The sequence below is a fragment of the Ambystoma mexicanum genome, chromosome 6p (assembly GCF_040938575.1).
Source record: "Ambystoma mexicanum isolate Mex_15411 chromosome 6p, UKY_AmexF1_1, whole genome shotgun sequence".
NCBI classification, from domain to species: Eukaryota; Metazoa; Chordata; class Amphibia; order Caudata; family Ambystomatidae; genus Ambystoma; species Ambystoma mexicanum.
In genome coordinates, this window is record NC_090935.1 from 941057196 (window position 1) to 941071866 (window position 14671).

Sequence of the window (14671 nt, forward strand, 5' to 3'; positions counted from 1 at the left end):
GCTATTACTTCAGATGCATGGGCATTGGAAACAGTTTCCCAGGGTTACTACCATCCCTTTCTAAAAAAGCCTCTGAGTCATCCACTGCGGAACAGCTCCTTGAAAGTTCCAGATCCGCTCCTTATGCAGGAGATATTAACCCTGCTAGAGAAAGGTGCTATAGAACCAGCACCTGTAGCGGAGAGGAACAAGGGTTGGTACTCCCCGTATTTTCTAATCCCCAAGAAAGACGGAGCATTGAGACCCATCTTGGACTTAAGAGACTTGAACAAGTTCCTCAGGAAGGACAAGTTCAAGATGGTAACCCTTTCTCAGATCCTTCAGGCCCTCCAGCTTCAGTATTGGATGGTATCATTGGACCTTCAGGATGCTTACTTTCATGTGCCAATTCATCACAAGCACAGACAGTCGCTTAGGTTTGCCGTTGGCGGTTCTCATTATCAGTTTCGAGTTCTGCCATTTGCGCTGACCTCTGCCCCGAGGGTGTTCACCAAACTGATGGCAGTTGTGGGAGCAAGTCTCAATAGAGGGGGAATTCACGTTTACCCCTACCTAGACGATTGGCTGATCAGGGCCAATTCCCCAGAACAGGCCTTGGAACATCTCAGCTTTACTTGTCACTCCCTTCACAGACTGGGCCTCTCCCTCAACTTCAAGAAGTCCCACATGATACCATCACATAAACTCCAATTAATTGGAGCAGTCCTGGATGCATCACTGGGAAAAGCCTCGCCACCAGAGGTGAGGGCTCAAGACATTCTGCAGATGGTGACCAAATTCCAAAACGCCCAGCATCTATCGGCCTTGGATTTTCTTGGGTTGTTCAGCCTCATGGCATTCTGCATTTTTCTGGTGAGAGGCTCGTCTGAGAATGAGATCTCTCCAATTGGCTCTCGGGGCTCAGTGGTCCCAATTCTTAAGAAGAATGTCAGTCCTCCTACAAATCCTAGTCAGAGTCTCGCAGGACTTTCGGTGGTGGACTTGTCGGGAGAACATCTTGGGAGAACAGTTTTGGCTACCATGGCTGGAGAGAACAGTAGTTACGGACGCCTCATTCATGGGGTGGGGAGCCCATACCAACGATCTGACAATCGGCTGTCGTTGGTCTCCATCGGAGTCCAAACTACATATCAATCTTTTGGAGCTGAGGGCAATCAGACTAGCGCTGAAGGCATTTCTGCCATCTGTACGGGCAAAGCATGTCCTGATAATGACAGACAACACAGTGGCCATGTATTACCTCAACAAGAGGTGTAGGGTCAGTACCACTGTGCAGAGAGGCAATGCAGCTCTGGTTCTGGGAAATACATGAAGGAATCTCTGTCATGCAGTTCACCCAGCTGGAGAGTAAAACACGACGGCGGACGATCTGAGCAGGCAGAGCACAGTCTCCTACGAGTGGGAACTAGCTCAGGAAGTCCTTCAAGAGATCTTCACCCTTTGGGAAACTCCTCAAGTGGATGTCATGATCTCTGCTTCCAAAAGGTCAGGGTTTTCCCAACTCCCTTGGAAGCAGATCCATAACCCAGGTTCCGAGTGCCAACCAGTCCCAATTGGGACCTTTTGGACCCAGTCCTGGCGCCAGTGGCACCAGGCTCATAAATATGCCCAGTCCCAGCGCTGGAAGCGCCGGGCTCATAATGCTTGGGTGGACTTACCTTCAGCAGACCATGCTGCTTACTTGCCTGCCAGTTGAGCCTCTGATCCTCTTCTGTTTGGAACTACTTTTCCTGTTGGGTGGGGCTGGAGCCACTCCCTAGATTCAGAACACTGGAACTCTTCTGGAAGGCAGGAACTCTTTTTCTTACCAGGAACTCTTTTCTTACTTAGGCGTGGCTGTGGAAGGAGACACCTAAGCACTACAGGAGGCTATTTAAACCACACCCGGTGGATGAATCTTGCTTTGCGTTATTCTGCAACCTCTGCAGCAGAATGCTCATCGTGTCTTCTGCATCCGGTCCTGGGCCTAAGGAAAAAGGCTTACCATCCTGAATCCAGTCTTCAGCAACACCTATAAAGACAAGAAAGAACAGGTTAGCATTCCGGCATCTGAAAGGCAAAGGCTTACCATCCTGAATCCAGTCTTCAGCAACACCTATAAAGACAAGAAAGAACAGGTTAGCATTCCGGCATCTGAAAGGCAAAGGCTTACCTACTCTTCGTGCGCTCCGGAGGTCTTCACACTGCATTCCGGCATCTGAAAGACAAAAGTTTACCAACTCTTCGCACGCTCCGGAGGCCTTCGGCGCTGCATCCCGCATCTGAAAGACAAAACAAGGTGCGTTTAAAGACATTGGGGAACTTTAATACTCACGTGCCATTACTCCTTTCCACATATAATCCAGTGGGTATTCCGGCACCCTGCAGCCGCTCCGAACTCGTACCTGCAAAATAAAAAGACAGTTAGAGCGCATAGTGAAGCAGGCAACAAGCGCTTACTTACGTGCTTCCAGGCGCTTCTATTCATCACACGGGCTCCATCTTCAACTCACTTCAGCCCGTCATCCGCCATCGCCGGAACCCTGCAAAACAAGAGACATCATTACTAAAGACTTTAAAGACATTTGAATGACTCGAAACTTACCGTTCGTGCAGTAAACGACGGACAGCAGTCCTCTGAAGTCAAGAGGCCTGCGCTACCTATCCAGTGAAGAAACTGGTTACAGCACCCTGCCCCGAGGCAGATGGAGAGCTCGGCATTCACTTACCTAAGGTGAGAGCGTTAACCTTTGGGGGTCTACAGGAGAGGAGAAGAGGAAAGAGATAGGGACACCCCAATAACTCCAGTTCATTAACCCCATATTTTCTATCTGCAGACATCTTACTCTACACGTCAGGCATACAGTGCACAGAGGTCCAGCCCAAAGAGCCAACCGGGTGCTACACATCACCTTTGAAGATACGGTAGTCGCCCAGTCAAGACCGGCGCCTCTGCGAGAATCAGGTGAGCGTTACAGTGGATCTATTTGCGACCGCTGCCAACCAAAAGTGTGAGCTGTACTGCTCACGGGAATTTCCCCCAAGAGGAGCTCTGGGAGACGTGTTCGTGGTGGACTAGGAATTTCCACTGCTGTACGGGTTTCCTCCAGTCCCCGTCCTTCATGTAATCAGGAGGTTGAGAAAGTACAGGAAATCCATGATACTAGTAGCTCCGGATTGGGCCAGGTGGACATGGTACCCAGACCTGCCGGACATGTCCATCTGCCCTCCGATACGTCTTCCACAAAGAGAGGACCTTCTCTCGCGAGAGGAGGGTCAGGTTCTACATCCGGCTATCAGGACACTCAGCCTTCACATTTGGTTTCTGAGAGGCTGAGATACAAGGATTGCGACCTCCTGGACGACGTAATGGAGAGTTTGCTTTCGGCCAGAAGTCCAGCAACTAAATCTTTGTACCGCTGCCATTGGAAGAAGTTCTGCAGCTGGTGTAGAGATAAGAATGTTGACCCATTTGCATGTAATACACCGATGGTGTGATCCTTTTTGTTACATCTAGGTAATCTGGGGCACCAGATTGGTACCATTAAGGGATATCTGGCGGCACCTTCTATTTTTAAGTGCACTTCAGAAGAAGTTTCTTACTTTAAGATACCTCTAATAATACAATTTTTAAAGGGACTGACAAATGTTTTCCTCCAATCCCTTTTAAAGTCCAAGTCTGGGATCTCAACTTGGTGCTGCAGTTTGTGTGCTCCTTTCGAGCCTTTACACTACTAACCCTAAACACTATCTTTTTAGTAGCTATTACATCTGCCCGAAGGGTGAGTGAACTTCAGGCTTTATCCTGCAAGCCTCCTTACAGTGTCTTTTATAATGATAAGGGGGTGCTGAAGGTAAAACCCACTTTTCTACCCAAAATTGTCTGAGTTTCATCTCACACAAAGGATAGCTTTACCTTCATTTTACCCTCCTCCTCGTTCTGGGAATGAATATGAGAGGCTTCACAGGCTTGAGCCTAAATGTGCACTGAGCTTTTATATATCTCGAATGACAAAGTTAAGACAGGATGGCCAATGATTTGTGGGCTATTCGGGTCACAAATTGGGTATGGCTATCACCAAACAGAACATTATCGAGATGGATTATATTGGCAATATCAGAATGTTAGACTGGCGGGAAAAGATTCTCCGAAGGCCTACGGGCTCATTTGACCAGAGGCATGATGTGCGGCTGCCACATGGTCGTCTGTACATACCTTCACTAAACATTATAGTTTGGACTCCTCAGGTCAGGAAACAGTTTTTGGCAAAGCAATGTTGCACTGCGTGCACACACACACACACCCATGAAAACTATTACATTGTCACATGAAAATTCTGACTCCCTCCCCCAGTAAAATTACAAACTTCTTTGGGAGTGGATCAAAAGATAAGGAACATGTGGGAGGACACAATCCATTTGAAGAACAAGTTGCTTTCACTTGGTAACGTTCTTTCGACTGGATGTTCCTCCCACGTATTCCTCATCGCCCTTCCCAACCTACCCTGCAGTAGAATTTCCCTTGCGATTAGTCTGCGCTCTCTCAGGAGGAGTAACCATCAGGTGCAAGATAAATCCTTCACTCGTAAAAACAGAACTAAAGCCAACGGGCGCTGCGCATGCCACAAATACTTTTTGGTGACATCGAGACAGAGGCCTCCGAGGGTCGCAGAGCACCCCCTGCTGAAATTTCTTTTACGAAGCAGCAAAGCTGGATATTGGAAATATCAAAAGATAAGGTATATGTGGGAGGAGCATCCAGTAGAAAGAACGTTACCATGGGTAAGCAACTTGTTCTTCTCCACTAGGTTACCATTGAGTGTTTGGTCAAGGACTTCTGTAAAATGGTTGCACTAACTTCTCAGAAGCCCTCACTGGAGAAGCTTCTGAAAAAAAACCTCCACACCATCTCTCACAGAAGATCCATTTTACAGTGTTTTTCCTCCACCTCAACCTGCAAATCGTGTGGTGTGAGTACACAGAATATCTTAACAGGCTATTGAGTTTTTACACTGACGTTCCAGAGTACTAGTTAACTACTCTTACTGCTCTGCTGAAACAAGGAAATGGAGGGCTGTTTTGAATTGAACATCACCATATGCTTTGTAATCTAAATAAGGAAATATTGTTATCTGATCAAGAGCTAATGCCCAAAAGGTGCTGCAGCACATTATTCTACATTGAAGTCATACTCTTAGGCTTTGCCTTGAGTTTTGCAGTCATTGGATATCTTCCAAGCAACAACGTGCATTTCCATTAGTAAGATGTGTTTTGCAGGAAAAGGATCAAGGTAGTTTCTGGTATAAGTATGATTATTTTCCTTTTTGTTCAGTGTCTCCGGATAGTCTTTCAAACATGAGGAATATGGAGAGGAATGTATCTCCTAGAAAATCTGTTTCATTTTGGTAAAGTTTTTCAGATGGATATCCCCACTGGTTATTTCCTCTTCTACTGTCTCCTGGAGGGGCTGTGATGTTTTTGGTGCTGCTACCAATTTATGGCGTGCTTGCATGGATTATTCATGTGGTGGTCAACCGAAATTCAACCTGTTTGTGTGAGCTGTATCCATGCATAAATATCTGGATCGGAATAGTATGTTAAAACATTGAGTTTAACTTTTAACACTTCCTATGGATGATTCATGGGGTTTATTAAGTAATTAACAGAATGTAATCCACCAGGTACTTCTTTCTACTAATAGATTGATAACTTATTTGATCCACATACAGTTAAATTTGAAGCACTTCCGACGTGGAAGGAGGAGATCAGCTGCTCTTGTAGCACATACTGGATACCTTCCCCATCAGCAAGATCCGCATGATGTACATAGAAATTCTACTCTGTCAGCAAATGCACTTTGTCACTTTCACATTGCTGGCAGCATTAATCCAACCACTGGTAAGGAAGCAATTAAACTGCATTTGTTACACTGTTGAAAGTAACCGATAACTGCCGCAAAGATGCATCAATTGGCACTACATTTCATAGGGAGCTGTCTCCCGGCTGCATAACATAGCAGCAACTTTCTTAACATCCAATTTATTTACCCAAGAAAATATGTGCATTTGAGAAATATTTCCCATGCAAGGTTGCAGTTAACGTATCGTTATAGTGCACTTTCCCTTTAGTTTGATTTTTTACTAATATATAACAACTAGTTTTTAAAATCTTGCTTTAACTTTTTTTGCTGTTTGCGTGCCCATCAATACTTTTACCGGGGATTAAAAAGATGTCTATTCAGATGTATCTGGGACTAGATTTAGATGAAGGCACATAACGTCCTGCCCCCTTAAACATCCGAAATTAGGATGTTTGTATACAGTCTAATCAGGTCTGCCCACTTCTTAAAGCAAATACATCAACATAGGGCACTGAAAGGGTTAAAGGGCAATGCAATGGAATTCTTCCTTTTGGAAAGGAAAAAGCAAGAAAAGGGAAAACGGGCAAAGAGGACAGTAAAGGTTAAAAGCAGGGATGTCAGTTTGCCCCAAAGTATTCCTTTCAGATGCTGATTCTAGTACTTCTCTTAGGAAAATTATTCCACCTTCTCTGAAGGGTTCATTTTATAGCATGCTTCTTTATGCAGAAGATAAGGCTATTTTGGACCTTCCCCTGGCAGGGCTACAACAGGGCCTGCTAAAGAAAATTGGCTATTTTGGGAACTACAGTTTGACATTAAATATGATAAAACAAAGATTATGTTGTTCAGAAAAAGGGGGAAACCTTGTAGCTAGTTTTGAAATATATTTAGAAATGAGGAGGCAGTCTCCTTTTTATTCGAGCTTACTCTTATCACAAAGTGGTGGTTGTGTCAATCATTTTAAGAAGACAGCTGAAAGGGCATCATTAAGGATTGAAGGGCTTTTTACATTGTTATTTGAAGTTTGGGGCATACTGATTGGAGAAGTGCCTGTAGGTCTGTTCCGTAATTTTTATGGCAGCAAAATCTAGGACATTTCAAACTGTTGTCGTAGAGGGGTTGCAAAATAAATTCCTGTGCCAAATAGCAGGTCTCCCCACAGATAAACCTGGCAGTGCCTTATGAGCTGAATTGGGAGTGTTCTGTTTAAAAGTGTTTGCCAGTTAAGATTGTTACTTAATTTTTAAAAGCACATCTGTTCTTTTCTGCTGATCATAAAGTGAATTTCAGTGCAGGTGCGATAGCCTCCCCTGATAAAGAAAAATACTTGTGGTATGGGCGGCTGCAGGCACTGTCTATTTGGTTAGGGATGGAATATAGCTAAATTTGGCACATTGAGTCGCCACAAAAAAAGCTACAGCAGCAAGAGCTTGTGTGATGGGAAAAGACGCAGATGTATAAAATATGCATAGGCTGCCCTCTTTAACCTTAAATACAGACTTACGTACACATATAAGATGGCAAGGAGAAATCTGTGAAATGAGATCCCCAGTATGTAGGAGGCTGATTGTATATGTTACGTTTAAATGTACACCCCCTCCTCCTCAATAAATGAAGGTGTGCAAGAGTAAGCAAAAATGGTGCTTGGAAAATAGGAGTCTAAAGATTTGGTTCATTTTCTATTAATTTGTAATTGTTTCTCTGTTCTGCCTAAGCGTGGACAAGCATGGTAGCTATGTTTTATATAATGAATTGTAATTATCAGACTTTTATATATAGCTTGTTTGAATATGTTAAAGTTGCTTTTTTATTTTGGCCATGTTCTGTGAATTTTATGAAAAATATGATACATGTTTTTAAATGTTTCTAACTTAATGGAGAAATATGATTAAATATTGATTGATTACTAATGGTCATTACATGGTAGGCTTCAAAGATCACTTCATTGGGGCTTTGGAGGTGACCTCCTGAGAATTACGTGGGCGTTTAATGGCAAGTGGTGCATTTTAAAGCTCTGTGGGGCTGTTATACTGGGGAAAAAGTGGTCCCAAGTACAAATAGTACCTTTCTGAATGATTTGGAGCCTATTTCTCTGCCCAAAAGGGATTTTTCACAAGACTTAGTGTAGTGGCAAATATTGGTCACAAAACATTGAGCATTTGATGACCACTTCATAGAGGGGAGTGGTGGTGTTAACTAAGTATTTGGATTCATTAATTGGCTTGTTAGTTTAAACTTAACAGTAATTTAAATGGGCTTGAATATAGGGCAAATTTATTATGAAAAATGTGGGATGCATTTACCTTATCTGCCGGTTATCCATGTGCCAGATGGGCAGAGTATCAAACAATTACCATTTTTCCACTCAGACATTATGTAATAATAAATATAGGTGACACTAAAATTAGTATTGCCGATAAACTGCACGGTGGCATCAAACACAAACCTCACTTGTACAATAAGAAGTGCATGCAAATTATTTAATTAAAGTTGGGTATGCATGCCACTTATTTGTCCATTATGCTCCTACTAGCTGTACCAAGGAACAGAATGACAATTTTCTCCAAGACACAAACATGATTACAACATTATTTTACTAATTAATGCATTTTTCAGCTGGGCAAAGTAACTGAATATGACAGGGTTTTTAACAATGACACTACTATAATAAGTAAGGATATTTACAGAAAAATTATAATTTGCATGGTGGCAACAAACACAAATCTTGCATGCATAAAGATAAGCCAGCTGGAACCGCAGCCGGCTCATTGGCCAACATTCCTGCACAGTCCAGGACTCTGTACTGGCTACAGTGCTGGTCTCATCCTTTCAACACCTCCTTCTAGGCCTCCACACCATGGCACAGAGCAACTGGCGAGCAGCAATGTAGGGTCCCGCGAGCAACGTGTTGCTCCCGAGCTACACGTTGGGGATCACTGTGTTAATGTATACTAAATCTGTAGCTTCTTAACACCCACTGTGACATAAGAAGGAGAAGAACAGGTAAAAAAAGAAATCAAACAGTATTATGCATCTTTTTCAGCAAATTCACTATTCCCTTCTATGCACCATGACATGTAAAAATATCACTTCCTTTCTTGCGCTCACTTATACTCAAACTGTTCTTCACTATAAATGAAGGTTGTGATTCAGTTGTAGTATTACTGTCTGTTGAAGAGTCTGAGGTGGTTTATAAAGCTAGAAGACAAACCTATGGAGTTAGCCTAATGCAAGGTATCGTTGCTGCAAGATACTCCATCTTTTGCCTTTTTGTTTTTTTAAAAACACAACAACCAGCACTGTTTGGCTGGTTCACACTGTATTCCTTCCTCAGCATGGCACACAACACTAACTTTTTTTAGTAGTGCCCACTGAAACAGAAACATTTGATGAAAGTCTGCATGGTGGCATAGACAACAGCCATGTAGAAATGCCATAAAAAGAGCCCAATCCAAATAAAAAGGTTTTAAAAGGAAGCTGACACAAATGAATACAAAATAACTTCTTCAACAAACTATTTTTTCAAAGCTTTACATTTCACAGAGGGTGCGCTGTGGGTGTTTAGGGATTCTTGTTCCACAGACACATGGCGTCCATTGTCTGGCTACCATAAGGTGATGCTCTCTTCGCCTGTAATACTGCTGGACCAAGTGGCGGTAATGGTAATACAGTTTGGGGGCATCTCAGCGGATTTACTGCTGAGATTCCCCCAAACACGTAATAAGCCCCAATGTCCAGTAAGGAAATTGGCCTATAACCGTGGCGGGCTGGTGGTCCAAGAACTACTTGTCCAAGGTGATGGATAATTTGGTGTCCTTCAAAAAAGCTCCCATTGTTTCTCAGTAAATTATTTATTTTTTGTCTTTTGGCAATTTTGTTATGGCATTTTGAAACTATAAATCTGACCAGCAGTGTACACACCACTCATTAAATCATGGTTCTGTTTTCTTTTTGAGATTCTACATTTAAATGGATTTTGTCCTCCCACATATTCCCCATCTTTGATATTTCCAATATCTCAGCTTTGCTGCCTCGGAAAAAGAAATTCAGCAAGGAGCACTGTGTGTTGATGCCTGTTGAGTCGATGTCCCTCGCAGGCCTCCGTCTCGACATCGACATCGCTGCAGGTATATGTAGCACGTGCAGCGCCCATTGGCCTCACTTCTGTTTTTCCGCGCTTTCAGCTACGGATGCATAATGCCTCTTTCCAGACAGGAATATTTGCAAAATCTTCTTCAAAATGTCTTCGAAATCTCATCTTCATCTCGAGTTTTGACACGAAATGGCTTTGTCTTCGGTGTCGTCCACTCTTCGATCCGACTTTAAGAAGTGCTGTGACTGCAGTGCAAAGATGTCCATGACAGACTCTCACAGGATCTGCCTGTGTTGCTTGGGGTCGAATCATCTGTCTTTGGAGTGTGAGGACTGCCTTTCGATGACGGCCAAAGCCTTGAGAGAGAGAGTAGCGGGAAGCTTGCTGCAGGTAAGCCCCAAAAAACCCCTTCGAAGGGATTGTGTCCTCCGACGTATTCCTTATCTTTGATAGATCATCTCCCAGCTTGCTGGCCTCGGAATTTTTTTTTTCAGTAGAGGGCGCTACACGTTGACGTCCCTCGAGCCGATGTCCCTCGACAGCCTCTGTATCGGCGTCGACATCATCACGCATTTAAATAGACTTGCGCAGCGTCCGTTGTTCAGTTCCATTTTTCCGCGCTTCGTGGGGCCTCGGAATATCGATGTTCAGTTCTTCAGTCAAATATATCATTATTCCTCGTGAATACCAACTCGTACTCAATGGCTTCCTCACCCGAACCGATGACTCCACGGTCCGGCTTCAAAAAATGTCGAGACTGTGGAAGGAAAATGTCCCTGACGGATCCTCACAGGATCTGTTTATGGTGCCTGGGAATCGAGCACCATTGTTCGGAGTGCGAGGACTGCACGTCCATGACAGCAAAAGCCTTGAAGGAGCGTAAGGGGAAGCTCGAGAGAGGTAAGGCAGTTAAAACTTCTTCGAAACTTTCCTCGGTGGAGTCGAGACATTTGTCTCCTCGCCATCACAAAAGACGTTATCGTTCTAGGTCTCGAAGCAGTTCCCATCACTCTTCGAGATCTAAGCATTCAAAAAAGAGATGTCGAAGATCCTCTTCTTTGTCTTCTTCCGTTTCCCCAAAAAGGGTCTCCTACCCCACAAAACATAGCTCTCGGGCTGAGTGGGAGGAATTCAGGAAAAAGATGCTAAGCGTCTTCGAGAAAGTGGCCTTGACCCCCTCGAAGACTGCTGAGGGTGATACCCTGGGTGAAAGACCCGAAGAATCAAAAAGCCGCGAGTCGCAGTACCCGGCGAAAGAAGCCACTCGAGAGCGTCACAAACCCTAGAGTAAAGGCAAAGTTGCGTCTTCGACGCCGTCTTCAAGGATCCCTTCGACACATAGATTGGCGTTGTCGACACCGTTATCGAAGGGTTCTTCGACGCACAGGTCAGTCGAGTCGACAGTCTTCGACGACGAGAAAGGATAAACCCACGGCCACCTCACAGCCAGTGGCCTTACCCAGAGCCTCGAGCACGAGAATGTCAGTCGACAACCTCGAGTAGAATCCAGATACTCTCGAGTTCGAGGCCCCTACCACCTTTCTCGATGCCTTTTTCGATGGCTTTGATGGCTTCGAAGCCTTTAACGTCCGCGTCGACGACGTCGACGTTTTCTCAGCCAATCATGATGAATTTGGCTCCTTCTGCTTTGGAAATGTGATTTATACCATTTTCAAGACCTGATCACTCCAGAGTCTTATCTTCTGTTTATGAAGAAGGGGAGGATTCAGATCAGGAAAGACCTTTTGAGTTGCATGGATCTGCAACTCCTGCACCAGAGTATGCACAAGTAGGTTAATAGACCTCCATGAATCCGTACAGGAAGCAAGTGGGTTGGACACTTCCCCAGAAGTGGAACATGCTGAAACCCCTTATAGAACCTTGATGGCAAGGATAATGGAGTTTATGGGGTGGTCCACACCCTCGCCTGCTTTTCAGCAAGACGACCTCACAGGCATCTTGGTCAAAGGTCCACAGGAGGATCCTGTGGTGCCATTTCGTGCGGCATTACAAAGGAGAATATTGGCAAACTGGGAAACACCGGAGGTAATCCCGGCGGTTAACAAAAAATGATCAGCTAAATATAGGGTGTCTTCTGCTGACCCTGAATATTTATCCAAACACCCAACTCCTGAGAGTCTGGTTGTTCAGGCAGCTAGTTCAGCAGGTAGTAAATCGGCTTACCCTACTGTTCCACAGGACAGGGATGTTAAGAGATATGACTATATGGCCAAAAGTCTTTTCCGCATGTAGCATGGCGTTGAAATCCATCAATGCTACTTGTACGCTCGCAAGGTTCAGCCACACACTTTGGGAGTGTGCTTCATCAGCGGCTGACTGCCTCCCGGAGGGAGAACAAAGGGAAGCGTTCCTAAACATCGTCAAGGACGGTAAATACGCTATGTGCGAATCCCTTCAAACTGGCATCGATTCTGCTGACAGCATCAGCAGGGCCATGGCGGCAAGTACAACAACCCGGAGATTTGCTTGGTTGCGAAGGTCTGGTTTTGCTCCAGATGTGCAAAGCAGACTCTTGAATATGCCCTTTGACGGCTCTTCTTTGTTTGGTAAGAAGGCGGATGACAGTTTAGAAAAACTACAAACATCAAAGGCAGCAGCAAAATCCCTAGAAGCTGCAATCCGTCAGACACCATATCGCCCTTCAAGAACCTCTTGGAGAGGTAAGTCCTTTCGCTTCTATTCCGCATTCGGAAAAGGCAGAGGACAGCCAGTTCAAAGGGGTCAGAAAAAATTCACCTGAGGTGGACGGGGTAAAAATACAAAAGCCGCAGCAGCATCAGGTGCCTCTTTACCCTTGGCATCTGCATCAGACTCCTCCAAACCGCTCTGAAGACTCTCTTCACAACACCAGTAGGGGGCAGGTTAACTCAACATCTGACGGAATGCCAGGCTATTACGTCAGATGCTTGGGCATTGGAGACAGTTGCCCAAGGTTACTGCCTGCCTTTTCTACGCATCCCTCAGTCATCCACCGGGGAACAGCTCTCTGAAAGTTCCAGATCCCCTCCTCTTGCAGGAAATTGTAGAACTGCTAGAGAAAGGTGCCATAGAACCGGTACCTGTAGCGGAGAGGAACAAGGGCTGGTACTCCCCCTACTTTCTCATACCAAAGAAAGACGGAGGACTGAGACCTATCTTGGACTTACTAGAATTGAACAAGTTCCTCAGGAAGGACAAGTTCAAGATGGTAACTCTCTCTCAGATCCTTCAGGCCTTCCAGCCCCAGGACTGGCTGGTATCTCTGGACCTCCAGGATGCTTATTTCCATGTGCCAATCCATCTCAAACACAGGAAATACCTGAGGTTTGCAATTGGCGGCTCATCAATTTCGAGTTCTGCCATTTGGGCTGACCTCCGCCCCGAGGGTCTTCACCAAGCTAATGTCGGTAGTGACTGCAAGTCTAAGGAGGGAAGGGATCCACGTCTACCCCTACCTGGACGATTGGCTGATCAGAGCTGTATCTTCGGAACAAGCTCAGATCCAGCTAGATCATGTCTGCCACTTCCTTCACAAACTGGGCTTCTCCCTCAATTTAAAGAAGTCACAGATGATACCATCACAGAGACTCCAGTTCATTGGAGCGGTCCTGGAAACTTCCCTGGGAAAAGCCTTGCCACCAGAGGTGAGGGCTCAAGATATTCTGCAGATGGTCACCAAGTTTCAAAATGCCCAACGTCTCCCAGCCTTTGACCTTTTGAGGTTGCTAGGCCTCATGGCATCCTGCATCTTCCTTGTGCCAGAGGCTCGCCTGAGAATGAGATCTCTTCAGTGAGCACTGAGAACTCAGTGGTCGCAATTCTCAGGGAGAATGACAGACCTCCTTCAAATTCCGGCCAAGGTGGCTCGAGACCTTCATTGGTGGGACTGCCAGAAAAACATCTTGAAGGGGGAGCTTTTTTGGCAACCCTGGCCGGAGATAACAGTAGTCACAGATGCCTCACTCACGGGGTGGGGAGCCCATACCAACGACTTGACCATCAGCGGCCGTTGGTCTCCATCGGAGTCCAGACTACATATCAACCTGTTAGAGCTGAGAGCAATCACACTAGCGCTGAAAGCTTTTCTGCCATCTGTACAGGGGAAAAATGGCCTGATAATGACGGACAACACAGTGGCCATGCACTACCTCAACAAAAGAAGAGGCGTAGGATCACTGCCACTGTGCAGAGAGGCAATGCAGCTCTGGTTTTGGGCAATTCAAGAAGGAATCTCTCTATCGGCAGTTGACCTAGCCGCAGAGAAGAACTTGACGGCGGACGCTCTGAGCAGGCAGGGCACAGTCTCCCACGAGTGGGAACTAGCTCAGGAAGTCCTTCAGGAGATTCCAGAGAACCATGATCCTAATTGCCCCAGACTGGGCCAGGAGAACGTGGTACCCGGACCTTCTGGACATGTCCATCTGCCCTCCAATTCGTCTTCCACTCGAGGAGAATCTTCTCTCAAAGAAGGGAGGTCATGTTCTCCTTCCAGACATCAGAACCCTCAACCTTCACGCCTGGCTTCTGAAAGGTTGAGATACAAGGATTGGGACCTCCCTGATGACGTCATGGAAGTGTTGCTTTCGGCCAGAAGGCCAGCAACAAAGTCTTTATACCGCTGCCGTTGGAACAAATTTTGCAGCTGGTGTAGAGAAGAGAATATTGACCCCTCCTCATGTGGTACACCAACGGTGTTATCCTTTCTACTCTACTTGGCAAATTCAGGCCTTCAAGTTGGC

General features: G+C 45.4%; 1 protein-coding gene across 2 annotated transcripts in view; it reads left to right on the forward strand.

Annotated features, from left to right (window-relative positions):
• DMXL1 (Dmx like 1) overlaps window positions 1-14671 on the forward strand; it is a 1868248-nt gene that overhangs the window by 294816 nt on the left and 1558761 nt on the right. For both annotated transcript variants that reach the window (XM_069625559.1, XM_069625560.1), the window contains exon 9: window positions 5709-5877. In XM_069625559.1, the coding sequence (XP_069481660.1) occupies window positions 5709-5877 (169 nt within the window). The remainder of the gene's footprint in view (window positions 1-5708; window positions 5878-14671) is intronic.